Source organism: Amblyomma maculatum, unplaced genomic scaffold (assembly GCF_055883805.1).
Source record: "Amblyomma maculatum isolate TAMU_Amacu unplaced genomic scaffold, ASM5588380v1 scaffold_20, whole genome shotgun sequence".
Lineage (NCBI taxonomy): Eukaryota > Metazoa > Arthropoda > Arachnida > Ixodida > Ixodidae > Amblyomma > Amblyomma maculatum.
In genome coordinates this window covers 4,640,249-4,668,221 of record NW_028146745.1, presented here as the reverse complement: position 1 = coordinate 4,668,221, position 27,973 = coordinate 4,640,249, and the positions used below count along the sequence as shown (strand labels likewise).

General features: G+C 45.8%; 1 protein-coding gene across 1 annotated transcript; it reads left to right on the top strand.

The window, feature by feature from the left end:
* Nucleotides 1–868: 868 nt before the first annotated feature.
* Nucleotides 869–22,950, top strand: LOC146171546 (uncharacterized). Its single transcript, XM_084586496.1, has 4 exons — nt 869–895; nt 1,523–1,797; nt 21,449–21,696; nt 22,382–22,950. The coding sequence occupies exons 1-4, from the start codon at nt 869–871 to the stop codon at nt 22,948–22,950; spliced, it is 1,119 nt and encodes a 372-aa protein (XP_084442622.1).
* Nucleotides 22,951–27,973: the final 5,023 nt, after the last annotated feature.

Sequence of the window (27,973 nt, the reverse complement as noted above, 5' to 3'; positions counted from 1 at the left end):
TCCATTCTCGGTTTACCGCAAGAAGCTGCAGGCACACGAGCTGATGCCTACTAGGGCGGTACTGCGAGCGTACAAGAAAGTGTTATAGCACATTTCGGAACGAGGACAGAGGAGGGGACTGTTGGTAATGCTTTTACTGCCATTACGTGTTTTGTGGTAAAAAATGGCCGCCAAGCCATACTAGGACTGGATGCAAGTGAAGCCCTGGGACTTCTCCAGCGCACCGTAGTCACTGCAAGCTCTTCGCAGTATGAGGCAATTAGGAATTTCGGGCATGTCTTCTAGGGATTAGGCTGCCTGATCACAACCCTACGGTATAGTAATGCAGCCAGATGATAGGCTAGTCGTCCAAGCAGCACGGCGGGTCCCCATGTTTCCCCTCTCCCTGCAAGAACCTCTGCAGGGGGTGCTGCGAAGAATGTAGCGTGCGGGCGTCATTGTGAAGGACGGCTCCACAGATTGAGTAAGCCCCTTTATTTTGTTCAAGAAAAATGGGAAACAGGCCTTGCATGGAGCCAAGGAAGATAGGCATGCCCCTAAATAGACAATACCATCTTCAAAAGCGCGAGGACATGGAAGATAAACTGGCTGGGGCTGCTTGCTTCAGCTATTTAGATGCTAAATATGGTTTTCACTACATATCCTTAGACGAGAAGACATCCAAAATTAACAACTTTGCTATTCTGTTCGGAAGGTACCGCTATCTCCGTATGCCATTCTGCATGTCATCAGCGCCCGACGTTTTTTAGAAAGAAATGCAGGAAGTGTACACGTGTACACTGATGATGTTTTAGTCGGGGGAGCAATCAGAAAAAAAACATGATGGAAGACTAGAGGCAGTGATGAAAGCGGCTGAAAAAAAGAAGGTATGACATTCAACTCTGAAAACTTCAAGGTGAGCGTTACTGAAGTGGGGTTGCTAGGTGTCATCATTACAAGCAAATGCTTTTCCCCTATCGCCTAACACAAAGCTCGTCAAAAGTTTGCTTGAAACATCTGTGTCTGAGTAAACATGAAATCCAGTGCATGCTTTGTGTGCAGAACTATTTTGGCAAATACGTGCCATGCCTATCTGAAAGAATGGAATCACTGAGATTGCTTATCACATCGCGCTCAGAATGGAGAATTCGAATGCGAGAGTGGAAAGGTGTATCACAGATTCTAAGCTCGACACCATTTCTAGCAATTTGTGACCCCAGGAGCAATGAAAGATAACCTGCGATACATAAAAAAACGGCGTGGGTGCAGTACTTTTGCATTGTCAAAGCGGCCTGTGGCGACCAGTGGTATATGCATCCCGTGTGCTGACTCAAGCTTAGCAACAGTCTGCGCCGATTGGAAAGGAGGCGCATAGCATTCTCTTTAGCTGTGAGACATTTCAGCAGTTTGTTTATGGACAAAAATATTTCATCGCGACGGATAACAAACCTCTACTCTCCGTAAGTGCAAAATGAATGTATGACTTGCCACCTCGACTCCAAAGATTTCTTTAAAATTGCTCATGTACGGCTTCACATTGCAGTACGTTCTTGGCAAGCATCTCAGCTTGGCAGACATGCTGTCCCGATCATCTCCACTTCAGCAAGGTGGCCCATCTGGTGCCAGGGAGGACGTGGAGGTAGACACAGTAGTGGTCTGGGGCTACATGGTGGCGGACGCAACAATCCAAAAGCTGGCAAAAGAAACTGCAAGGGATGAGTACCTCCGTGAAGTCGTCAACAGGTTATCAACCGGTGAAATGCTACAGGAGCTAACGTCATTTTCATCTGCGCTTTCCGTGGTGAAAGGTGTGCTGCGGCAAGTTACAAGAATGGTCTTACCAAAAAGCATGCGCCGCGAAATTCTAGCAATAATTCATTCGAGGCATTTAAGGCTGTGGAAATGTAAAGAAAGGGCACACCGCATGGTTTTATTGCGAAAGCAATACTACTCTAGGTTTCAAGCCTTCAGCGTAGCGCGGCTGGCAGTCACGTCTTACCCACTTGACGCTGTGACGTCACACCTCACGTAGGCTAGCAGGAGCTGCAAACTTGGGTCTCTCGTCTCACACGGGACGGTTATGTTAGAATCAGCCTGCTAGGAGCTTGGCACTCACGTTACCCCTATATGCCACTTAGGGCATGTTCATACGGCTTGGTTAAAGCGGGGCTTTATATGTGAGCTGGTAGCCTACACTGTCGCATCATACCCTGAAAAGGCAGAGCTTAAGTGTCTCCCATATTTAGATGCAATAAAAACCTTTACTATCACCACCTAAGCGCCGGTGAAATTTGATGCGGTCGACGGAACACTGGTTGTAGTCGATGCACCGCTCGGTCGCTCGTAGCTAACTCGCTCCACACTCCACATTCGGTTCACTCGGTTTCGCTTCACCCTCGGTTTAGCACGTTGAAACCATGCGATGTTTTGTTACAACTCAGGGCATGTATCGGAAAGGCGCAGTAATACCGTACTATAGCGGCACCACTCACTGCTTGTATAAAAAGGGCTGTATTAAATCATACGCGTTCTTATTCCTGCCACTTGTAGTCGCCTCTGTCTCTGCATCTCCACGCCACTATACAATGCGATTCTGAACGAACGATGAGCTGGACCAACTAGCTGGCATTTCCGAGGGGCTATAAGTGATAGCGGTGGCAACTGGCAGCAGCCTGACGAGTAGCTCAGGATCTCCATGACAACGACTCATTCGGCGGACCAAATCCGTGGTTTTACTGGAAAAGAATCCTAGGTTATGCATGATTGCTAGGACCCCAGTGGAAATATTGGACAAAATATATTTAACTTTGCATTTATATTTATATATAATTTCTTGATAGATCTAAGCTGAATGATTGTGAGTAGATGCCTCTACTTTTGAAGTATGTGAACAATATTGTATTATGTTATAAACAGGCGGGCATACCGCACTTAACGCTTGTGGAGTAGGAGATGTTCTAGGCCTTACATTTGGGGGAATACGCCGATTATATGCAACAGGTTCATTATTCGTTTGCACTCAGCAGAATGTCAAGGGGTACAAGGAGGACGAAACATAGTTGTTTTGGTGTACGCGTTAAAGAGGACAAATATGCACGGAAGGCACATAAAACTGCCCAAACAAAAAGGAGGAAAAGAGCCGCGATACTAGAGCATAGATGAAAACAGGTCGTACAAAATGTCCACAGTGCCGAGTGGTATTTAGAGAAGAGCAATAACTTAGTTTGCGGAACGTCCTTTTTGGCCTTAGGGGTGAGGATCAGTAAGGATTACAAATAAATCAGAGAGCTGTTGCCACGTCAGCCGCTATGAATATAACAAAATTACGGTGCAGAAAATAGAGGGGACGCAGGTCGCACATCGTTCGAATCGCCACGAAACAATTCTACACTGAACAGTAGCTGAGAAAAAGAGTACAAGAACAGGTGAACAGGTAAAGTGCCTAAATGACCAGACCGAATGTAAACGGCCCTCCCCCTTTCCCTCTCTCTATCTCTGTTTAAAACACACACAATGTTGAAAAGGACTCGAACTTCACCAGTAGGTGTGTGCAGACAATCAGAACAGAAATACAGTTTCATTCGTTAGGTTAAGCATGCATTTTAAGCGATGGAAACCCTAAATGAAGAAAACTCAGACATTAGACTTTTTAAAAATGAACTCCAGGGGGCATGCTGAAACCTTTGAAACAATGATCAAAAATTTAGTGCAATGCGCTAGCATTCACCCAGATTCGATAGCGGCGCGATCCGTCACACTCAGACCCAAAAGTTAAGAAAATTGAATGAGTAGGAATCAAGGTGGCCTGAGCGAAAACCTTGCCATATGGTACTTTCTATTACTGCATTTATCCAAAGGAAAATACAAATACAGTTACGCAGGGGGTCGGTTGGTGCTTTCATTTTGGTGAGGTTACTACGAGGGAAACACGCCGGGGAGTTTCCATGCAGCTGTTTACCTCCAGCTGCAGAGTGCTGTAGCAGCCATTGCATCCCTCTTTTGCATTCCATTTGGTGCGAAGTTTGTTTAATGTATAAATGTACGCCGTTAAATCGGCGACAGAGCATAAGCCGGAGTAGGTGATGTTTGAAGTAACGCGACAAAACTGAAGACAGCATGTGAATGAAGAGCGATTATATGCTTCAGTGCAGAGCATCGTGGCACCCCACTGGCCTACCACTCCCAACCTCTTTGCCACTATTTGTTAGTATTGGACGTAGGCAATATTTGTTTTCAATGTAGCGAGAGGCATTTTAGGGTGTTTCGTGCTGTGTGACCTGAAGTTTTGGGCTCTCAGATCAAATGCTTGTTTTGTGGATGGGAATCGGCTAGTGCATGTTGTCTTTTAATTTCTTGCATTTAAAGACAGTGTACAATAATGCCACTTTTGTTATTTCGCTTATGTGAATGTGCTGGTAGCACTATTATATTGCCTCTTAGTCGTCTGAATATTTCCCTGCGTTTTTGAGTGATGGTATGGCATGTTCCTAGGTTATGGTGCTGTTACCAAAAGCAGGGCAGACTCAGGTTGCTGTCGGACGGATGTGCCCTTGAATCCTTAATATTCTCCCAAATGGCCATGGTCGTGAAGCCATTGTTTGTTGGAGTTGTTCGGAGAGATGAATTCTAGTTTATCGTTTTTATCAAAATGGGGCGCCAATCACCCATTTCGGCAACTGGGTCTCAAAGCTTACAATCGGCTTGCATCATGTCGCCGGTACAACACCACTGCATAAAATTGGTTTCGTTTATTTCATCTTCACTGGGGGTACTAATATCCACAAGAACGCTCAGTCTGACGATCTTAAATTCATCCGAAAGCACCTTTTCAATCAAATCGCTTGGTAGCAGTTGGGCATGAAGATGAAAAATTGTAGTTGATGCTAAATGAGCACTATTTCTGGAAGGCCACTAAGGCAGTCCTTACCGAGACTCCATCTGTTGTTCTGAAGCTATCGGCCTCTGCAGAAAGGTCAACCAGAGTTCTTCGCGAAAACCCTTGACGAAATAAGGCGTTTGTGTTATCCTTAGATTTTAGACGGATTGTAACCACTTACTTCTGCATAACCCCAATTAAATATTGAGAGAAGTTCAGATGTTAGCACTCGACATATGACCTCTCGCAGCTTTTATCATTTTAGTTTTTGTTTTTTTGCAGAGTTAAGGTACCTTCTAATTCCAAAATGTATGATCTGCCTCTCTAATTATGTAGAAAGCGGGAAATGCCATGAAGAATTTGCTCCTTTATATGTGATCTGGAAAATACATTGATCTTTACTGCATCCTCTCATTTCATAATGAAGGTACCGAGAATCGTACATAATGATGAAGCCTGTATGTCGCGTACGGGAAAACCTTTAGCTCTAAAGAGCAATAATCCATGGCACACTCAGACGCCGGCTTCAGTCTGCTGCCTCCCTCTGCGGATCCTTCTTCGCGTACATGCACTTTGCTACAGCCTTAATAATAAACCGTTTATTATTTTTCATCTTGTAACTCATGCAAATTATCGCGGCATCTCAAGTCCTTGCTTGAGCCCACTGATTGGATTCTACAGATTGAAATTTGTTTTCCAGCTAAGGAAGTGGAGATAACCGACCATATTTTAACGGCGGAAATTGTATCCGCCGAGAGCTCCTTTTTCGGCCATCAACTTGTACATATTTCATCATGTAAACAGTTTTATAAAGCATTCCTTCGCCTCTACTCCCTGGCGGCTTCTACTTCTTCTCCTTAGTCTCGGCCCCTCATTGGTCTAGTGCGGTGAAGGCTAGGCCCGCGAACCCAGATTACATCATCTACTTCGCCTCAAAGCCCATCTCGTCTCATCGTAACTCCGCAGCAGCAGACTTCTGAGCCAGGACCCAGGAACTTCGACCCGGCTAGAGACATCCCAGGCGGACCAACGGCGCTCCCCTTCAACAGCACGCAGCGAGGTCAAATGAGACGAAGCGCCTTGGTCATTCACTTCTGCCATGTCACAGAAAAGAATATCAACATTTTATTCACCTGTACCAAAGCGTCCATGACAAGGTACTGAATCCAGCAAAAGTAACTGCGTTCTTATTTATTTTGTCTGCTCTGACTTCTAATCTAGAGGACACATTGAGACCTCTTCTCAATGTTCTTGTTTTCGCTACCCGGGGGCTAGCAAGGCCAGCAAGAGCGCATGCGTTTTTCTTATGTTGCCCCGACCACCGCGCGGCGCATTTCGGTGCGCGTTTGTTTTCTCTGGCCGAGTGGAATCTTCCTGGCAGCCCTTAGAATGCTTTTTGGCTATGGCCGTTCGCGTTGAAGCGAGTGGCAGCATGAAGGTAGCTGCTGCTGCGTTCAAGCTTGCTCACCCGTTCGTTTCACAGCGAGTGTCCACTGTCGTGGAATGAGACGTGTTCGTACGCGCATGCTGCCATGCTTGTTGAATTAGCTATCAAATGTGTTGCTATCGCGTTCAGTGTTTCGCCTTTCCGACGAAATTGTGAGTTTTTTTCTAAACATACCCTACTACTCTCGACATCACACAATTTGTCCATAAGGTCATTTATTTATAAGGTAGGCAAATAATTTCGATAATAACTTGTTTTAGTTATCATCAAAAAATGCCTGACAGCTTCAGAACTTTAAATGCCACTCATGACTGGATGAGAATTTGCTTTCTTTGCGTTCGAATAACCGGTGTTTTAAAAACAACTAGAGGCGCGAACGTTGTGATAGAGTACATATATATTTTGTGAAACTTGGGCTAAGATCCAATATTATATTTGTCCTACAAAAAATTTATGTACTTCACCATAACGTATATGTTTAGTATTGTTTTAAAGTTGCTTTCTGATGGTTATCACTTTTGTAAACTTTGCGCTTGTTGCTGAATTTTGTCTGTATGTTTAGTTCTTGCGGTCCGAAAATGTTACCCCTTCTTACCAACGCTCGCCGAATCGTCTGTCTTTATGTGCAAAAAGTTTACTATCTGTAATTGCGCAACATGTTTATTTCCCTTATTTGACGCTTTATATAAAGTGACTTTGCTTAGTTGCATAGATTTATTGGAGGGATACGTATATTCAAATATCGTGTTAGAAGGTTCTGTGCATACATATAGTGAAGTTTGTTTCCAGCGTTAACTTTTTACCTTTATCAAGCTGTACCTTCACATTTGTAATATTCCATTGTATCTTCGCATTTCTATGCATATGTTTCGGAACTCCTGCTTTTTATGAGCACTCTCTGTGGCGACTATAATTTCGTTGCAATTACTCAAAATTCACGACCGATGACAGCTGTTGCTGTGCAATATTGTGGAAGAGCACATGTACAAAAAATAAACAAGGGTCTTAGATGACAAAGATTCAATAAAGTATTTGCCGCCAAGTGTTCATTTCATAACCTTTACGTTTTTATATCAACGACATGTACTGCCTTGCTGGTTTCGAAGTAATACATTTCTAAAGTTCGTTTATTATATTCTGTACTTATTAAATAGACAAATTCACAGTAGCATTGATATCAGTTGTTTCTGGCATAATTTTGGCACATACATTATGTTCTTTTATAATAAAATGAGTGCAGCGGTGGCGTAGCGGTAGAACATCCACCTCGCATGCAAGAGGACCAGGGTTTAAATCCCGGTGCCGAGCAGTTCTCCACCGGAAAAAAAAAAAGAAAAACCCGCGTGCCGATGGAATTGCATAAACAGGTTTGGGGTGCGATCGGTGCCGGTGGACACCTCCGGCAACGCACTCCCTCACCACAACAGGAGTTGGCCACCTTGGTGCAGTAAATGGCCGCAACCTCTCATGATTAGCTCTATAAAACCCCGGCCCTTAGTCACCAGCGGCTGCGGAACAACTGACCACGGCGGCGGTCAGACCTGTGACGCAGCAGGAGGTGCTAAGAATTCTGGACTCCTATGGACAGGCCGCCATTGGAAACTGACACTGGCAACGTTTAACGCTAGAACTCTAGCTAGTGAAGCTAGCTTAGCAGTGCTGTTAGAGGAACTAGAGGGTATTAAAAGGGATACTATAGGGCTTAGTGAGGTTAGGAGGCCGAATGAGGCATATACTGTACTGAAGGATGGGCATGTACTGTGTTATCGAGTTTTACCGGAGAGGCGAGAACTAGGAGTAGATTTCCTTGTCAATAAGTACATAGCGGGTAATATAGATGAATTCTATAGTATGAATGAGAGGGTGGCAGGCATCGTAATTAGGCATTAATAAGCGGGATAAACTGAAGGTTGTACAGGCCTATGCATCCACATGTAGTTATGGTGACCAGGCAGTTGAAAGCTTCTACGAAGATGTAGAATCGGCAATGCGAATATAAAGACGTAGTATACTGTACTAATTGGCGACTTCAGTGCCAAGGGAGGGAAAAAGCAGGCAGGAGAATAGGCAGTAGATGACTATGGAATTGGCTCTAGGAATATCAGGGGGGGAGTTATTAGTTGAGTTTGCAGATCGCAATAACTTATGAATCATGAATACCTTCTGCAGCAAACGGAAGAACCAGAAATGAACACGGCAAAGTCCTAACGGGGAGACTAAAAATGAAATTGACTTCATACTGTGTTCAACTACCGCCATTATTCAAGATGTAGAGGTAATCGGGGAAGGGCGATGCAGTGACCACAGAATGATGAGGTCCCAAATTAGCTTATATCTCAAGAAGGAACGCACCATATTAGTAAGAAAGAAACCCATCAACGAATTAGCGGTGAGAGGAAGGGCAGAAGAGTTCAGGATCTCGCTACAGAAAAAATATTCAGCTCTAACCGAGGATGGCTACATTAATTTAGAAGCAATACACAATAATTTCGGAGATGTCATTACTGAGTGCGCTGTAGAAGTACGCGGTAGGATAGTTAGAGAAGATACCGGTAAGCTGTCTAAGGAGACGAAAGATTTGATTAAGAAACGACCGAGTATGAAAACTTCCAATCCAACAGACCAGATAGGATTGGCCGAGATATCACAGCTAATCATTAAGCGCAAGGTGGCCGATATAAGGAAGTATAACATGGAGAAAATTGAGCATGCTATAAAGAACGGGGGAAGCTTTAAGGGGTAAAAAGAATTTGGGCATAGGTAAAAACCAATCGATGGTACCGCAACCATGGAAGATGCAAACATTATCCTCATTCATAAGAAAGGACCTTAAAAATTACAGACCAATCAGCTTACTCTCTGTTACGTATAAGGTATTTACTAAGGTAATCGCTAATAGAATCAGGACAACCTTAGACTGCAATCAAGCAAAGGATCAAGCAGGTTTTCGGAAACGGTACTCTACTATCGATCATATCCATACCATTAATCAGATTATCGAAAAATGCTCGGAATATATCTAGCTCTTATACATAGCATTCATTGATTACGAAAAAGCATTTGATTCACTTGAAACATCGGCGGTGATGCAGTCCTTGAAAAATCAGGGGTTAGACGAGCCGTACGTGAAATAGCTGGAAGATATACCTATACAGCGGCTGCAGAGCAACCATAGTTCTGCATAAAGAAACAAAATTCCCATAAAGAAAGGTGTTAAGCAAGGGGACACGATCTCCACAGTACTATTCACAGCTTGCTTAGAGGAAGTATTCAGAGACTTGGAATGGGAGCAGTTAGGGATAAGGGTAGATGGAGAATACCTCAGTAATCTGCGATTTGCTGATGACATTACCTTGCTAAGCAAATCGGGGGATGAACTGCAAATAATGATTGATGACCTAGACAGGAAAAGTAGAACGGTAGGCTTGAAAATCAATATGCAGAAGACTAAGCCTCGGGAAGCAACAGCAGTTTACATTAGGTAGCGAAGTACTGGAAGTAGTAGGCGATTATGTCTACTTAGGGCAGGTATTAACAGCAGATCCAGACCATGAAAAGGAAATAACAAGAATAATAAGATTGGGATGGAGCACATTTGGCAAGCACTCGCAGAATATGACTAGCAGCAGCTTACCGGTATCGCTCAAGAGGAAAGTATACAACAGTTGCATCTTACCTGTACTCACCTATGGGCTGAAACATGGAGGCTAACCAAGAGAGTTCTACTTAAGTTGAGGACAACCTAGAGGGCTATGGAACGAAAAATGGTAGGGGTAACATTAAGAGATAGGAGGCGTGCAGAGTGGGTCAGAGAATTAACTCAAGTTACCGACATTCTAGTGGAAATTAAGCAGAAATGGGCCTGGCCAGGACAGGTAGTGTGAAGAGAGGATAACCGATGGTCGCTTAGGGTAACAAACTGGATTCCAAGAGAAGGAAAGCGTAGCAGGGGGCGGCAGAAAGTTAGGTGGGCGTATGAGGTTAAGACGTTTGCGGGGGTCAAGTGGATGCAGCTAGCACAGAACCGGGTTAACCCACCAGCACACTGTCCATTACTCGTTGAAATGTCGCTAGTGCGGAGCAGAGGCCAAATTGTATAACCTTGAATTCGAAAAGGCCGTCCGGTGTGATCTCTTTGGTCGACCTTAATTTGCCAATATCCGCTCTTCAGGTCCATCGATGAGAATACCTTGCATTCTAGAGCCGGTCGACTGTGTCGTCGATGCGGGGAAGTGGGCAAACATCCTTCTTAGTTATGCTATTCAAGCGGCGGTAGTCGACGCCGAAGCGAAGCTCATTTTAAAGGCTGCTCAAAACAATCTAGATATCGTCACACACTGCTACTAGCACATCCTGGAACAATGTAGAAACATACGCAAGCAATCGGAATCTTCGAGACAGATCTCGGCGCATCTTTCGCGACAAAGAAAATGATAACGCGTCGTATCGCGACAACGAGAATGAATAAACACGGGATACAGAATTGGTACGCGTGCCAGAACCACCGTGATAAGGCCGCATGCCGGCAGCTGTTGAAAACAACAAATACAGTTTTGAAGGTTTGGCGGCAAGATATTCAGTGATGGAAATGTGTGAAGGAACTTATTACGGCCTTTGTTCAGCCGGAATCAACTGTGCGCTAACTTGGAAAATTTCATTTTAGCTTAGCCAGATGTGAATTAGCAGCTGTTTTTCCCATTTTTATTCTATTCCCTTCATATGTCCACAATATTCCTCCGATAAACATTTTCTTTACCTGCGAGAAAACTCCACACTTGGCTAGTTCGTCATAAAACTTTCGTGCCTTGAATGAGTCGCGCAACAGCTGCTCTGTGTTCACATATCTTTAGTGCATTTCACTAGATTTAGTAATGTCAAATCCAACCACGAATCTTGCGTGAAGCCTCTGCCGAGCATAGACGCAAAATCACCAGCATATGAGCGGATCCAGTAATTTCTGGTGGGAAGCGAATACGAAGTCCCGCAGTCATCGCCGAAGCCGACCACCCCGCGTGCAGAGAGAAACATAGTCTGGCGCTTTTCATTGCACGTCGTAGTTTCCGTCAACTTTCATCTGTACCGAAAAGATTTCGTCCGTGCTAAGAATTTAAACTACGTTGAAGTCGTACCATTTCTGTTCTTGCTGTCCTACACTCAGCCTCAGGACATCGGTAGTGCTGTGGTGTCCTAACAAAGTCCTAGAATTCTCGTTCTATGAGTATGCTAAAACCTACGGCATGATGTCGTTTGGAGTCAGATACGTGGCGCAGCATTATTTCGTTTTCTAAGTGGGACCATCCCATAGTTTCTGATATAGCGGAGACACAGTTTAGGTGTCATTCACAGAAGTATTAGCCGAAATCACTGTTTAAAATGTTTACAGGCGACCATATTTAGGGTATCGCACCATCGAGACATTGAAATCACGCCGCGTCGCCATATGATATTACAATTGACATGCGTTACGGCGCTGGACATGCTAGCCATGCGAAAACGCTTTAAAAGCAGCCAGAACTCTGAACCCATTTAATAGAGGTGTTTTAATTTAAAAGGACGTGCGGCTGCGCACTGATCGTTGGAGGCATGCATTTAGCTGTGGTAATTCCCAGCGGAGCACACATCACCTTTTTTGCGTTTTATACGCGTCCTGTTTCAAAACAACGTGCCTAACACTTAAAGCGCCTCTGCAAAATATAAGAACAGATAATTTAAATATCTAATTCATGAATTGCTGCCTGATTAGCCATTTCGCCGCCCGCTGCCTTTTGCAATATCTTTGGTTTCGCGCAACGCTACCCAGCTTCCTACGTCGCGCCGGAGCGATCCTGGAATACTGTCAACGCTGCTCGCAGGGTGGCGCTGACTTGCTAGGCGATCGCGGCGGCTCCTAGCGAATGCCCACTGCCTATAGGGGTAATATGAGTACCAGGGTCCTGGCAGAATGATTCTGACATAACCGTCCCATGTGAAACGAGAGACCCAAGTTGGCAGCTCCTTCATTTGCGGCTACGGCATACGAGCATATACACGACGAGCCGAGCTGGCTGGCGCAGTGATTACTTCTGTATAGGGCTCCTGAACTTCTGCTTTACACCCTTAGAGGATAGCCGACTGCAATGAGAGCTTCTTCAGGGCCGGCGTCTCAGAGCTAACCTTCAAGATTTTGGTTCGTCATCGAAAACGCAAGTAAGGAAGCACCATCTGAAAAGCGGTTGTAAGCCTCTCCCATCTTTAAATAGGGTCTCAGATGCGAGGCTCAGTTACAATAAATTGTCAAACAAAGTACCTGTCGGGCGTTTGGACGCAACAGAAGGCATTGGCTTCAAACTCGTGAGGAATATTCACCGGAAACCAGGGATGAAGATGACAACAGTGCTTCGCTCGATGACGGGCTAGTGGATTCAAGCACGTCGGCTTCAAACAGTTCTACTGGTAAATCAGCGCTATGATCTGCTTGGTCCCCCCAGTAAGTCTTCCGCCGGCAACGCAGCACGCGTAAGTACAGTGGACCATACACCACTGTCTACTCCTAGGCTGCGCCTGTCCCAAGAAGGTGAACATGTGCAGTCAAGCCACCGCAATGACTCCATTATGACGTTGATTTTAATCAAGTGGCCCAGACCCTTTTTCATTTTATTACCCCTGAGGGGATATATCGGAGAGGTGCCGTAATACTTTACTATCGCAGCGCCGTCTACAGCGCCGCCCACCGCTAGTATAAAAAGGCCTTCAAATGAACCATGCGCGTTCTTCTTATTCCTGCCACTGTGTAGTCGCCTCGCGTCACATGGTAGCTTGACGTCACAATATACGCTTCAGTCTTCATCGTGAGAAGGCTCCTCTCCACAGGCCGTATGCATTAGGATGGATCGTGCCACAATCCGACACTGAAATCCGCCACCAGCAGGAATCCCGCGGGAATGCTCGCGCCTCACTTCCACCTCATTTATTCACCCTCACTTCCTCTGCCGATCACAATCCGTACTAGAGATTGACTGCTTGTCTATGCTCAACCGCGCTGTACGCACATAGAATACAGAGTGCGTAGATTGAAGTTCTATGAGGGGCCGCGGCGGCCCCACAACGTAGAAACCAAATTGTAGCAAAGATAAAATTAAGCCATGCGGCTATATATACGCTTGGTACAGCCGCGGGAGAGCGAGTTGCGAGTGTTCGCTGTCCTTTTTAAGGTAATAAAGAGCAGTACATTGATTACCATTACCCTATACAAAATCAGTAATATCTCTAGAGTGGAATAATGCGCGCCAGATGTTTAGTTTCAATAAACATGCACTTCATTATGGAATGATAAATGCATCTTAGTAGTGTTTGCAGCATGTCGCACGTATACCGAAGTGTTGTGTGTATGAAGTGTGCCTAAATGCGGCCATCCTAATATCAGGTTAGATGTTAAGCTGCACATCATAACTGCTGATGAACGTTTCGCCTCAAAATATTTTTTTGAAGGACCGGGCTTGGAAGCCCCTTCGTGAGAAATTTTGAGACGTTAATTAACAGTTGTATTTTGTCACGCTGTTTTACGCAAATATATATCTCATGTATATCATGCTTTTAAATTATGCTGCAATAATATTAAGGCGATAGCCTTTAACGGCTCATGCTCGCGGATCATGTCTGTCCGTCCGTAACGCTTTCATTACGTGTGAGGCGGTAGCTAGCAGCTGACATGGCCAAGCTCTAACTGGACGTAGGGCTTCCTGACACTACGTTCGGCAGGAGCTGCCAACTCGGGCCTCTCCTTTCATGCGGGAGGGTGATATCAAAATCTGCTTGCCAAGACCCTTGCATTTACATAATCCCTATGCCATGGAGGCAAGTCCATACGGCTCGGTTAAAGCGGGACTTTATATGTTGGCTGGTAGCTATCGCGTCAACGCGAAGGTATGCGTGAAGACACAGAGAAAGAGGTGCCTTAGGGAAGGGCTTCGGATCACCACGTGATAAAGGCTTTCGCCTCATCGCAGTTTAGTGCAAAGTGCCTCCTAGAATTTTTTTCAGCTTTTATAGAAAAGATCACTATGTCGACAGCGCTCCAGCTGCCTGCTGTGGAGCACACTAAATGAAATGTTTCTGCACTGCTTTGAGAAGGGCAAGAGACGTATGCGTACGCAGTTGTGATACGTATTGAGCTGAGCTCCAAAGGAAGTCAGAGAGTGTATGTTTCAGATTGTTTTCTATGTTCTCCACTTAGGAACGCAAGAGCGCTGCCGACATCTTCGACCTAGTCTTAAATGTAAACATGTGCGTGCTATCGAAAGATGTTCATTGTGGCTCATATATGTTTTGTTCCCTATTTGGCAGCTATCACAAGCCCAATGCAAGTACTGTCCAGTGGCCACTGCGTGTCATGCACAGAGCCGAGATGCGTACGAAGAGAGCCTGGGGCTAATATCGCCCCCCCCCCCCCCCACTTCATGTTCCTGACAATAACCAGTGTGTAAAACGTACTTTCTTGAAAACTTGCAAAGGAAGATTTTATGATTCAAGACACGATTGCGAAAGATGCTTTCAGTTTCATCTGCTGGGTTACCCACGTGCGTAACCGAAACTAGATTCTCGGTGTTGCTTAAAACCAATTTTTTAAAATGATTGTGTTAAAGAGCACTAGTTTTACGTTTTTATACAATAAATCGTATCTCTGTGCAAAGTGTCTGGTTGTTCAAGAATTCTTTTGCAATGAACGTCCAAAAATATGACATGAAAGTGAAGGAATTTAAAGTAGGGCCCTTTTTTCTAATTTACACATTCTTTACGCCATGGTGGAAAATGACATGATTATTTAGTTCAATATGACGCTTGAGTGAAGAAAAAATGGACAATGGACTTTATTTACCAGACGTTTTGGAGAACCACCTCAGCTTAACGCTCTAATCAAAACGCTTGATGAGGTGTAATCAGCCATAGCAAGGCAGGTCAGTTCCTACTTCTGAACTAAGAATATAAATATATATTGCCTTAGAATGAAATATTTAAATCCACAAAATTAGAATGTGAAGTAAAAAGTCGAATATTTGAACTTTTGTAAAGAAAAATAAAACACTTCTTATTACAACCAGAATCAAAAATTCTAATTACATTTTGTTCAAACTCTGTAGCAATCGAGCCCTACCAGAAAGCAGATGCATCTCGAATAGCTCTTTCTTATACATGCCAAACCTATTATTTTTTATTATATACTTGCAAAACAAGTTGACGAACGTGAATGCCATGAATACAGGAAAGCTAGAAGAAAGATAGTAAGAATACACGGGGTTTGGTGGTCAGAATACTATCCTGCCAGCATGATCGAGGGGTTTAATTTCGTCATGATAACAAAAGCGGCTGTTTGCGTATGAACATGCATGAATCCTGAAAAGAGTTGGCATACAAAGTAATGCCTGAAATTAGTCGCACTACATATTAGGGGCAGAGGAATGATATTCGACGCATGTGTTCATATTCTTTGTTTGGTTTAGGGGGTTTAACGTTCCAAAGCGACTCCGGCTATGAGACGACGTAGTGTAGGTCACCAGAAATTTCGGCCTCCTGGGGTTCTTTAACATGCACTCACATCGCACAGCACACTGGCGCCTCGCTTTTCACCTCCGTCTAAAAGCGGCCACCGAGGCCGGGATTCGATCCTGCACCCTTGTGCACAGTAGTCAAGCGCCGCAACAACTACGCCGCCCCGACGGGATTTTTGTTCATATTCCGGATACAACTGACAATGTCGCGCACAGCTTGTGGAAAATTTTATAGGGTGGTCGCATTTGTTTCATCGGTTAATGGCAATCATGGGATACACAGGAAGATTCCCAGATAGGAGAACATCGCACATGTCTTCACCACCTGCCGCACTACATGTTCTGTGGACCGAATGTATAACACCAATTACCCCTTTTCACTGTTAGCCGTATGTACCTTACAAACTGTAACTTCTCTTCATACCTATCCACCCGACACTTGAACGTCCTATGCTTGCTGTCTCTTGGAACATCCCCCAGTACCTTTTAAGAGAACATCTCATATCATCCCCTGATAATACATGGCCTGCCAATCCCAGTTTTACACCCCTTTATTTTGAATACCGGGTATTTTTTAAAAAATCCTGAAAGTAGTGAGTTCTAAAAAAACACATACAGGAACAAACTTTGAGGTGCCGCGGACACAATATGCTGCTAGTCTAAAGTATACAGCTAAAATTAAAGGTCGATGCTTAAAGTGCATCGGGAGAGCTGCCGCAACGTGTTTGTAATTTATAATTATTACTTTGTAATGGTGTCCTTTTATTCCATACTACTTAGTTTTTCTATTTGTTATTTTTAATTTGAAGTTATGTTCTGTATCTTTATTAGTTTCCTTTTTAATTTTATTGTTTGTATTTGTTACCATCAATTGCCACCATTATCATTATTACTTTTGTATTTGTATTATTAAAAATCATCATCCCTAATTATCGTTTTAATACTTCCGTATTAAAAATGAAACCTACCACTTACCTTTATTATAGAAGCTGTGTGCTTAATCCCGATGGGGAGTTCGAATATGGGAACAAGGCAATGCCTTATCACATCTTGAAACGAAGAAAATGACGTTTTTAAAGCCCCACACGGCAAGACAATTCGACCGTTCTGTTTTCGCTCGAAACCGAAGCTTAGCAACGAGAGGCCCAAGAAGCTTGGTACTGAAGTGACTTCAGGGTTGACGTTCGCAGTTACTAGGCGCCAAATAAGAATCGCCTGCGCTACTTTCACGTTTCATGCACCTATTTGATTCTCTCACTCTCGAACTTAGAGGCACACTGCAGAACATTTTGCAAAAGTTGGGCTATGAGCAGAAAGCCATAGTATTTCATGCTGCGAACTCAAATATCAGAATATAATTAGGCAGAAGAAAGCAGAAATAGCCTTTTTTCAGCAGAAATACGCAGCCCGCGCGACGGGGCTCACTGCGGGTCGCGCCGCCGCCCGTTATTGGCCAAGACGTTGCGTGACGACATTCTGAGGACCGGGGAAGCTGCCGATGAGGCTCCTTCACTGCGCTGTGTTGATCTCAGCTCTCTGCGGCTTTGTGCACGTCATTATGGCATGCCATTTCCAGACGAATGACCATCGGGAATTTTACCGCATATATCCGTACCAGATACGCCCACAAACGATTCAGCACTTCCGTTGTGGGGAGCGTAGATTTGGCATGAAACCTTGCTTTGGTTATAATGAGGCATTTTCGAAAGTGGTGTGTGTCATTATTAGCAGTAACTACATGACCCTCAGCGAAGCATCGGCCCGCATATTTCTGGGAAGGAAGGATAGCGAACATGCCCTAGCCGACTACCTCCGTCCAGGCCTCTCGCCCCGTCCGGAAGGTCATTGTTGTGAAAAATGAACCCAAAGCTTGGTGTACCAAATCCTGCTTTGAATACCAGTCGTGGTATATTGGGGAAATGAAGAATTCTATAAAAAGGGCGAAGCAGTACACAGCTGCCACCAGACAAATGAACAATAAGCGAAGCGCGGTTGCGGAGCTCTGCAATGCATACCAGGCATTGATGGGGCCATTGTGCTGGAGACCAAGTCAAATGCGCGCAGAATGCTGCTTGAGTCATACGACAGTTAGCAGACGTTGAAAGCCCTTGCTTTTTATCCTACTGTCACAAAACATGTTTGGTGAATTGACGACTGACGTATGTTGAAATCCAAGCTGCAGCTCCTCCGCACCCATACCTTCATGAGAAAACCGTGTTCCGAAATGTGCTTTCTCAGTAGAGCTTCGTCGTATTCATTTCAAACTTAATGTGCATCCCCAAGCAAGACAGGCCTATGTAAAATGACGAGGCAGCAACGGGTGCAAATCGCAAGGCCATGTATGAACAACTTCGATGATTGATTGCTTGGACAAACCGAGGGAACCCAGTCGAAAAAAACTACAGAAAAGTTTCTGATGTTACGACAAGATTCCTGTGCGGTTTTTGACGAGAAACCTGTTGTGACAACAGAACATTTTGTAGTAACATCAGAAATTTCTGTAGTTACAACACAAAAGTGCTACAGAACTACAGAGAACAGAAATATACTACAGAAGAACTACAGAACTACAGAAAAGTACTACAGAACTACAGAAAAATCTGATGGTTACGGCAGAACTACAGGATATTTTGTCGTATTATTGACACAGTTTTGTAGTTTTTTTCGACTGGGAAACCTCGCTTTTTGCGCTCCTTATCTGAATGCGCCTATAGCCAGCTGAGCGGTATACTCCTTATCTTCTAATAATGCTCCCGTAAGGGTTCCACGAACATATCAAGCACGTGCCGTGCTAGAAAAGATCTCGCAGTCTTCACAACCTAGCTTCGACACAGCAGTGGGCTCTTCTTAATCATCTGCTAGTTCGCAAAAATTATCAGCGCGTGCTTCTGATGAGTTGTCCATGTTTAGCACAGAAGCCATTGCGCGAAGCTTTGAGCAAAAAAAAGAAGAAAAAAAAACGAGACACGCGAATACAACCATGCACCGATGCTGTCTGACCGTCCCATCATGAAATTGCAGTCCATAAACGGATCGGAGATGACTGTCACGACTGTTTCGTACAAGGAAACAGAAGGAACCGCGTCATGGCTCAGCCATGCCTTTTTGGCCAAGCCCTATAGAAATCGCATTAGGAACAAACTGCATGTAGTCGCAGTTACGAAAATGCTTCGAGTAGAATTTTTCCTTTGGTGGGCTTGAATTTATCTCTATTCTCAGCAACGCTGCATTGCGCCGCGAGCTTTTAATACAATGGAAGATTACATCGTCGCGTCCACAGCTGTTTGTACATCCGAACACATGCAGAGCTGTGTTGTATCAGGTGCTTAACACTAAGTTGACATGTTTTGTACGTCCGCAACGCATGCAAAACGAGGAACAGCGCACGCCGAAAACCCCCTCCGTTTGCTCTGAATGCCATCTGCTCCGGCACGGACGGAGAAGCGAGGTTTCTCCCTCTGCTTTCCACCGCTGTAGCAGTCGCGCGGGGCGCGGTAAATTCAAATTGCTCGCTTTCAGTCGACGATTGCGCAGCTGTTTTATGCATAATCGGATAAATAACTTTACAGACATGATCAACAAATGATGTACTTCAAAAGCCTATAGTATCGGTACATTTGAGAACCGCTGCAGTGTCCCTTTGAGGAATGCGCAGTTGGCAATCACTGGAATTGTCTTGAGACAAGCTGCTAGGCACAAGAACACTCCCCGAGATTTTTTACCTGAAGCACCACCTCGATCGCCGAGTCTACAAGCGCCGTACGACGGAGCACGGCGCACAGCTGCGGTACAGGGCCCTATTCTCGACAATTCGCCATTTTGTTCAAATTGTGACGTACGCGTGACGTGTGCAGTAGGACGGTGCCAGGTTACGTAAGCACACAATCGGGTTACGCATTCTTACGAAAATAAGAAGTAAAGTGACAGAAAAAGCGCTCTGTCATCTGCTACTATATATTGCCGCCAAGTATGAAAAACGACAATGCTCCTGCAGAAACTGTGCCGCTGCGGTGGATTCCGCGATTCGGAAGCCTCGACTTGCAGCGATGCGCGTGAAGTATTTTGTGGCGTTGCGGTATCAGTGTGTCATGAGTCATGACATACTTGCTGTCGAACATTCGGCATCAGCTACGCACGGAAAGGCTGCGCGAGTTTCTTCTGAAGAGCAAGGACGGCAAGGGAATATTCGCAGTGGTGCGAAATGGGAGCGGAAAGTAGCATTGCTGTTCATAAGCACCGGTGACCTCTCACGTTCACTTATCAGCGGCTTTTAAATGCAGGAACTAAAACGTATAAGGACTTGGTCGTAAGAAGAAATCTGCAGCCGGCATTGTCCATATCTGAAGACAACGCTCGAAGTCTCAAATTATTAATTACTCTTTGGTATTGGCTGTGCTAGTCACCTATTTTGAAAGCCGCGTTATGACCAGCTACCGTCAGGTAACCAAGTCTGCGAAGTTTCTAATATATTTTGTCGGCATGATAAGTTTAGAGCGTGGAAAGTAGAGCAGAGAGATATGTAAGTGAAATGTTGTTTTATCTGCGAACATGCGCACTTGGTTATCAGAGCATTTTTGTATATATTCGTGTTCTTTCAATAAATCATGCAGTTGATAGTCAGCGCTGTTTCCGTCTACTCGCTTGTCCTGTTTGTTGCGCTGTGTGTTTAAAAAAAAGACATATCGAGGGAGACAGAGAGAGAGAAAGAGAGTCTTCCACACACACACGAAGTGGAAGGTAGTGGTGGAAACGTTTTTTTGGTTAATTGGAGCATGCTCTGGGCCTTACGCATAGTCGGTTAAATTTTTATGCGCGGGAGTGCGAAAAGTTCTTTCGAAGCGCGAAAGACGTCCGAAAAGAACGCAAGAACGGAACAGCAGGAAGGTTAATTAAGCGATGCCCAGGCTACCACACACGTGCAGAGGGGGATAAACGGAGAATGAAAGCAAAAGATGACTGAGGAAATCGTGGTATGAAGCTATATTCCGCGTCAACTTTTCTTGGCACCGCTGGGAAGGCTGCCTCCCTTGTCTCCCTGCGCGGGCGAATATAGTTCGCAAGTTAAAATTAGTGTTTAGCCTTGAAGAAAATAGCATTCATAAAACGTGTGATTTTAAGCACATTTCTAACATAACTACGATTCGCTAGCGTTAGAAGGTGACTGCGAAGCGTTTTGTTTTCTTTTCCGAGTTTTCTGGGTTCGCTTGAGTTCCATCGCGGGTCTTGAAAACACCGAGCGCGCTGAAAGAGGATGGCGTCTGCTCCTTGCGCCGCGTCAGGTTCTTCCGAAACTACACCTCTTCTTTCGCCAAAGAAGATGCAAGTGAGACTGAAAATCCGATGGTTGTCCAAGCAGGCGAAAGAGATGGTGTGCAACTTGTACGCTGGCGTAAAGAGCAGTTAGCCTCAGCTTTCTATATCATCCGTGCGCCGCAGTCAGCGAGCTCACCGGTGTGAGTGAGCGTGCTGTCTCCCGTATTAAAGCGGAGGCCCTCGCTGGCTCTCTTAAATCTCCAAAGCGAAGAAGGCTGAAGTCGTCACCTGGGCTTGTTTTCAAAACAAAAAAAAAACCGGGAAGCCGCGGCTTTAAAGGTACGATACTTTCACTCTCGCTACTCTGAGGCGCAAAGTGCATCAGTATTATATGCGCAACGAAGTGCCGACAGCCGCAAAGCTACGGGAGGACGTAGTAAATGATCACGATGCGGATATGCCGAAAATAAGTGTCCGCACGTTGAGGATACTAAACGGTATCGGATTTGCGTTCCGGAAGCGCAAGCGGAACTCTTCCCTTTTGGAAAGAGACGACATCGTCGTGTGGCGACGAAAGTACCTCCGGACGATCAGGGAAATGAGAAAGAAGCAGAGTCAAGTACGCTCTTTGTTAGGTATTTTTGGACGTGTACCTGCATGCATTATATGAGAAGGCAAGGATGAAACATGTATTGTTTTGTAATTGCAGAGCTGTAAGACAATTACAATGGAAAAGCGCAGTGCAGTGTCGGAAGCTGTTCGGATGAACCTGGAGAGGCAGGCGCGTAATAAACGAAGTGATACAGTCATACGTAAGTTGAGTGCCCTGCGCGGTCGGCTTCGTCGTGTCGTGTGATCGCGATGAAAATCCGTCCAGGTGCATCGTCTCACGTATCCTGCGATCACTTATAGCGACGGGGCCGCTTCGGGGCTGCATGTATGAGTCTGAATGCTTTTTTTTTTAAGCCTCTGTCCGTCCTAAATCGAAGATCGCGTCAAAATCACTTTGGGCTGACTGTATATTATTATAATAATAATAATAATAATAATAATAATAATAATAATAATAATAATAATAATAATAATAATAATAATAATAATAATAATTATTATTATTATTATTATTATTATTAATATTATTATTATTATTATTATTATTATTAGTAGTAGTAGTAGTAGTAGTAGTAGTAGTAGTAGTAGTAGTAGTAGTAGTAGTAGTAGTAGTAGTAGTAGTATTTAGCTTTCAAATAGCAATGGATGCAGAAAACCGCGTGCCACATAAATTCACTTCCTTTTGCAGGACCTTTTACTACCTTGATGAGACCTGGGTTAATGCAGGCCACGTTAAAGATAACGTTTGGACAGACACCACAGTGGCGTCAAGGTTAGATGCCTTTCGCCAAGGCCTAACAACTGGACTTCGTGCACCAAGCGGCAAAGGCGGCAGATTGATCGGGGTTCACGCCAGCAGTGAGAATGGATTCGTCGAAAACGCGTGCCTGATCTTTCGCGCTACCAAAGGGACTGCCGCTTACCACACCGAAATGGACGGTGCTCGATTCGAAAAGTGGTTCATGGAACAACTAGTGCCGAACATTGATCAAAACAGTGTAATAGTGATGGATAACGCTCCGTACCATAGTGTGCAACTGGAAAAAGTACCAACTTCGCGTACTCGAAAAAGCGACATTGAATCTTGGTTGACAGAAAACAACATTCCGTTTTGGGGCGACCAGCTAAAGGCGGAACTGTTGCAGGTTGTAAACCAACACAAACATCGATATTCTGGTACCGCATTGATGCTCTGGCAGAGTGCTGGCCACGACGCAGTCAGGCTGCCTTCTTATCATTGTGACTTTAATCCAGTTTAGCTGGTGTGAAGTCAAGTGAAAGGCTACGTCGCTGCCAACAACACTTCGTTCACTCTGTCCGCAGTAGAAAAACTCGTGAACGAAGGGGTCTCCCGCGTTACAAGAGAGAATTGGTCACGGGACTGTGCCCATGTTGTACACCTTGAGGAAGAAGCATTTGAACGTAATGGAGTAACTGACACGCAGCTGGATGCGATTATAATTTCTCTGGACTCGGAATCTAGCTCATCGAGCAAAAGCAGTGAAATGAGTGGCGTGGAAGAATTGAAGGGGGACATCAAGATTGCTGATTCAGAGGAATTTCTTATTTCTCCGCTAAAAACTATTGTGACGTTGTGTGTTGACAGTGTTGTGGAGCATCCATATATTTCTGATAATTTATACGACTACAGTGCTGTGTTTACGCGGAAAAACTATCTGCTGTAGCTTTCTGTGCTATATGAAAATATGTGGTGTGATCTACTGGTGCAAGCATTTATTGAGTGCTTACTTAGAGAAACATGCAACAGATATTGCCGCAATGATATCTTACTGGCGCCGCCATGTGGCGAGCTCGGGAGACTGGCACGCGCTCGTCTTCTTCGCTCTCGGTGCTCGCCCGCCAGTCGGTTCCGTGCCTGATCTTGCCGGTACTTTTACTTAGTTCTAAGTATACCTGCTGAACCAGTTTCACTGGCTTCTGTGACATTTTTGGTGGAGGTGCTGGGTAGATTCCTTGTACGAAGAGCCTCTGGCTGCCCCCTACGCCCATCTGCACACCGTGGACACGACACCTGTGCACAAGGCGAGCCGTCGCTTGAAAGGCTTAGCACCCGAGTGTGGTCCTCTTGTTTCCCCACCGCGAACCACGATGACTACAGCGGCAATTCAGACCACTCAGCTTCCCGTGAGTGCCCAGCAGCTGATCTGCCATACTCCACGTATGCCCACACCGTTTCATGGCGACAAGTTCGAAGACGCTGAGGACTGGCTGACCAGCTACGACCGGGTCGCTGTATTTAATGCGTGGGACGAGGAGCGAAAATTGCAGAATGTCTATTTCGCACTAGAAGACTCCGCCAAGATGTGGTTCGAAAACCATGAGGCTACCATTTCCACCTGGCAGGATTTCCGGCGGCATCTTCTCGCAACATTCGGCAACGATGCAAGAAAAGAGATGGCCGAACTCGCTCTACAGTCCCGAGCACAGCGGCATAATGGAAGCGTCGCCATGTTTGTGGAAGAAATGATTCGCCTTTTCAACCGGGCGGATCCCTCCATGTCGGAGGTAAAGAAGGTGCGCTACCTTATGCAAGGCGTCAAGGAGCAGTTGTTCGTTGGCCTTGTACGTGACCCTCCACGTACTGTTGCTGATTGTACGAAAGAAGCAACAAGCATCGAGCGTGCCTTGAATCAGCGATTTGTACATTTTGATCGCTCAGCAAACATCGCTGCCATAGACTTCCGCTTGCCAATGGCCGGAAACGACAGGGAAGTCCTTCGCGAACTTATCCGAAGCATCGTGCGCGAAGAGCTGCAAAAGCTGCCCTCTCTCGAACAACATCCACGTGTTGGGGGCATCTCGGATATGGTGCGCGAAGAGCTCCGCCAAGCAGTGCCATCAGCACCGTCACCCCAGCCGCCTGCACCACATATCATGACGTACAGCGACGTGTTGCGTACCCCTGCGCCTGAACAATTGGCACCCTGCAACCCTGCTCCTCCCGCACGTCTTCCACCGCAATATCCAGTTTCGACTGGTGTGCCTGAACCTCGACCACCTGTTGCTCACCACATTCAGCTCAAATGCGCGCAAAGAAAACGCTGAGATAGCAATTTGTTCGGGGTCTCAGCAGTCAAATGAAAGCGTGGCCACGTTTGTCGAGAACATGACGAGACTTTTCAGTCGGGCCCACCCTACCATGCCCGAGGCAACGAAAGGACGGCACCTCATGCGCGAGGTGAAGGAACAGTTGTTCGCTGGGCTCATTCGCGACCTTCCGAGAACTGTCGCAGTTTTCGCGAGAGAAGCTACCAGCATGAAATATTCACTGCAAAAACATTGTACCCAATACTGCCGTCAGGCAAGCGTAGTGGCCACACCCTACTGCGCGTCCGTGCCAGCAGCTAGGGACGAGGCATTGCGGGAGCTTGTGAGGGGCATTGTCCGCGAAGAGCTGCAGAACCTCCAGTTGGATGCTCCACCAGCAGTGAATTAACCTACCAGGGAAGTTATTCGTGATGAAATCCGGTTAACGGTGCAGCCACCACCAGCACCACAACTTGAGCTATGCATTATGACGTATAGTGATGTCCTACGTCGACCTGCCCCCGAGCAACATTCATTCCGCCCCGTTGCCGGACCACCACCTCGCTACCTGCGCCCCGTTGAGCAGCAACAAGATCTGCGCCCCGTCGAGCCGCAGCAAGACCAGCGTCCCGCTATCGGCAAAGCGCACTTGAGGCGCACACCCAACAGACGGCCGCTTTGTAATCACTGCGGCGAGCCTGGCTCCATTCTTCGCAATTTCCCATACCGGAGAATACGTTTAAGAGAATTTCCACCAAACGCGCATCGACCTCGCTATGGCGACAGACCATAGGAGGTTGAGGAATACCTGGCTCCTAACGAGATGCACCCGACGTTACCGCAACGGCAGTCGCGATCGTCATCCTCGAGGCGTTTTGAGAAACCCGGTCCATACTCCTCCTGTGGGCAAATCAGGGCACGTCCTCTCGCCGGGAAAACTGAACATGGCGACCTCCAGGGGTGAGGCTGCCGCTACGTCTCAGATAAAACAGCCTCCACCCGACGTTTTGACGCCACGGCCTGAGCAGCGACGACCCGCTTCGATGAACTTACTGACGTGCTGCGAACGCATTGTTTCCGGGGAAATTTTTGCAACTGCCGACAGTTAGGATGTGACCGCACTTGTGGATACCGGCACCAATTTTTCCGTCATGAGCAGCCAGCTAGCCACGGCACTCCGTAAGGTTCTGACGCCTTGGTCTGGGCCAATGACTCGCAGTGGCGGTGGCCATGGGATGACGTCGATTGGCATGTGCACTTGCCGCATAGAGTTCTGCGGTTTTACTTTCACTGGCGCCTTTGCCATATTACAAGACTGCTGCAAAGATCTGATTCTATGCATGGATTTTATTCAAGAGTATCGTGCTGTTATAGACCTTCGGGAGCAGCTCATGGTATTGTTTTCAACCAAGCGTTGATAGCAACACGGACTTCCAGAAAACGATGCTGCGCGTCTCTGACGACCACATAACAATCCCTCCGCGGGAGAGCAAGTTCGTCACAGTCGAATGTGACACAGCACCGGCACGCGTGGCATTGCCGAAGCTAACATGTCACTGCTTTTCACTCGATAAGTTTGTGTAGCTCGGGGCCTTGTCGAACTTGTCCGTGGGCAAGCCGAAGTGCGAGTGACAAACTTCACATGTGAACCGCAACATTTGACGGCGAACACGACGGTCGCTTATTTTGAAGAACTTGGAGAGTGTACCGGCCAATACGCTTTATCCAACACATCAGACCTCGGCAATGCGACGTCTGCAGCCATTCAGACCGATGTGAACCCACACCTCTTGCCCAGCCAGAAACACCCCAGGCAGCACAAATCATTGGGCCAATGTTGTAAGTACGACGGCAAACAGTGGCCCTACATTGGGACAGCCTAACCAGCATGCTCCCAACATAGGACATGCCAGTCACCACAATGTCCAACAATGGCCCAGTCTAGCCAGTGCTCTCCCAGTGTTGGCGCTGCCAGTAGCCAACACTGGCTAGCTTGGGCCAAGATGTACAGTGAGTTCCCGATATTGGCACTGCCGTACATACAGAATGTCGATGTTGGACCGAGATTGCTGTTGTTCCTCCAATAATGGTCGCATCGGGTTTTAAAACTGGCTATAATGGGCCAAGCTGTCCTGCGTTCCTCCGTCATTGGGTTTTCCGTTTTTTAAAACTGGCTACAATGGACCAAGTTGTCCTGTGTTCTTCCGGCATTGGATGTTCCGGTTTTTAAACATGGCTACAATGGACAATGTTATCCTCTGTTCTTCCAGTATTGGATGTTCAGTTTTTTAAAGATGGCTACAATGGACCAAGTTGTCCTGTGTTCCGCCGTCGTTGGCCGTTCCTTTTTAAAACTGGCTACAATGGACCATGTTGTCCAGTGTTCTTCCGGCGTTGCCCGTTCAGTTTTTAAAACTGGCTACAATGGACCAAAGTGTCCTGTGTTCTTCCGACGTTTACCGTTCCGTTGTTTTAAACTGGCTGTAATGGACCATTGCAATTTGTCTTGTGTTTTTCCAGTATTAGCTATCCCTGTATGAAAACTGCCCACGATGGACCACTTTGTCCCCTGATCTCGCAATTGTCATTGCCATCCTAAAAACGCAGCTTTAATGGGCTGCCGAAGTGAATATTTTCCGTTGACCATTCAATCAAAACAAATTCTCCATTTTTATGGTTGAATACACGTGCGCTGGACGCCAAACCGCGGCATTTAATTCCGACAACATTGCAGCCGATCGTTCGGACCTCACCAAGCACCACGTACGGGACGACAATTACTATAACGCATTTAAGCACGTACCGCTGCAACTGTCTGGATTCGTCTTTTCGGTGCGCTCATATTCGGCGCACCTTTGGGGGTCAGCTATATGTGTTTATGGTTTTAGCCTACTGGCATGCATGCAGATTTCGTCGCAGGCGCATACGTTTGTCGCACAATTATATCTAATGATAGCACGACCGTGCGACCACATATGTATACCCCAGACCGGCTAGCACTCACGACCCAATATCCCTGTATTGGACGCCGATTACATCCTTGCATCTATACGTAACCTATAGTACAAATCCAGTTGTCAGTGAGAACGCGCATAAAAACGAAATCGTGTCGCCATAGCATGTTCATGTGACATTAAATTAGTGATTAGAAGGTAGCTTTTTCATTGCCGAGAAGGAAAACGTTGCCTCAAGTTGAAGGAACAAATGACCATTTTCTCAGCGATGTTTTTGTTC

Bases quoted from the DNA above. Each gene is read 5' to 3' on its own strand.
- LOC146171546 (XM_084586496.1), top strand. From the start codon at position 869: ATGACATTCAACTCTGAAAACTTCAAG. The intron at 896-1,522 runs GTGAGCGTTACT...TTCACATTGCAG, and splicing joins TCAACTCTGAAAACTTCAAG to TACGTTCTTGGCAAGCATCT. The intron at 1,798-21,448 runs GCAAGTTACAAG...CGCTACTCTGAG, and splicing joins GTGGTGAAAGGTGTGCTGCG to GCGCAAAGTGCATCAGTATT.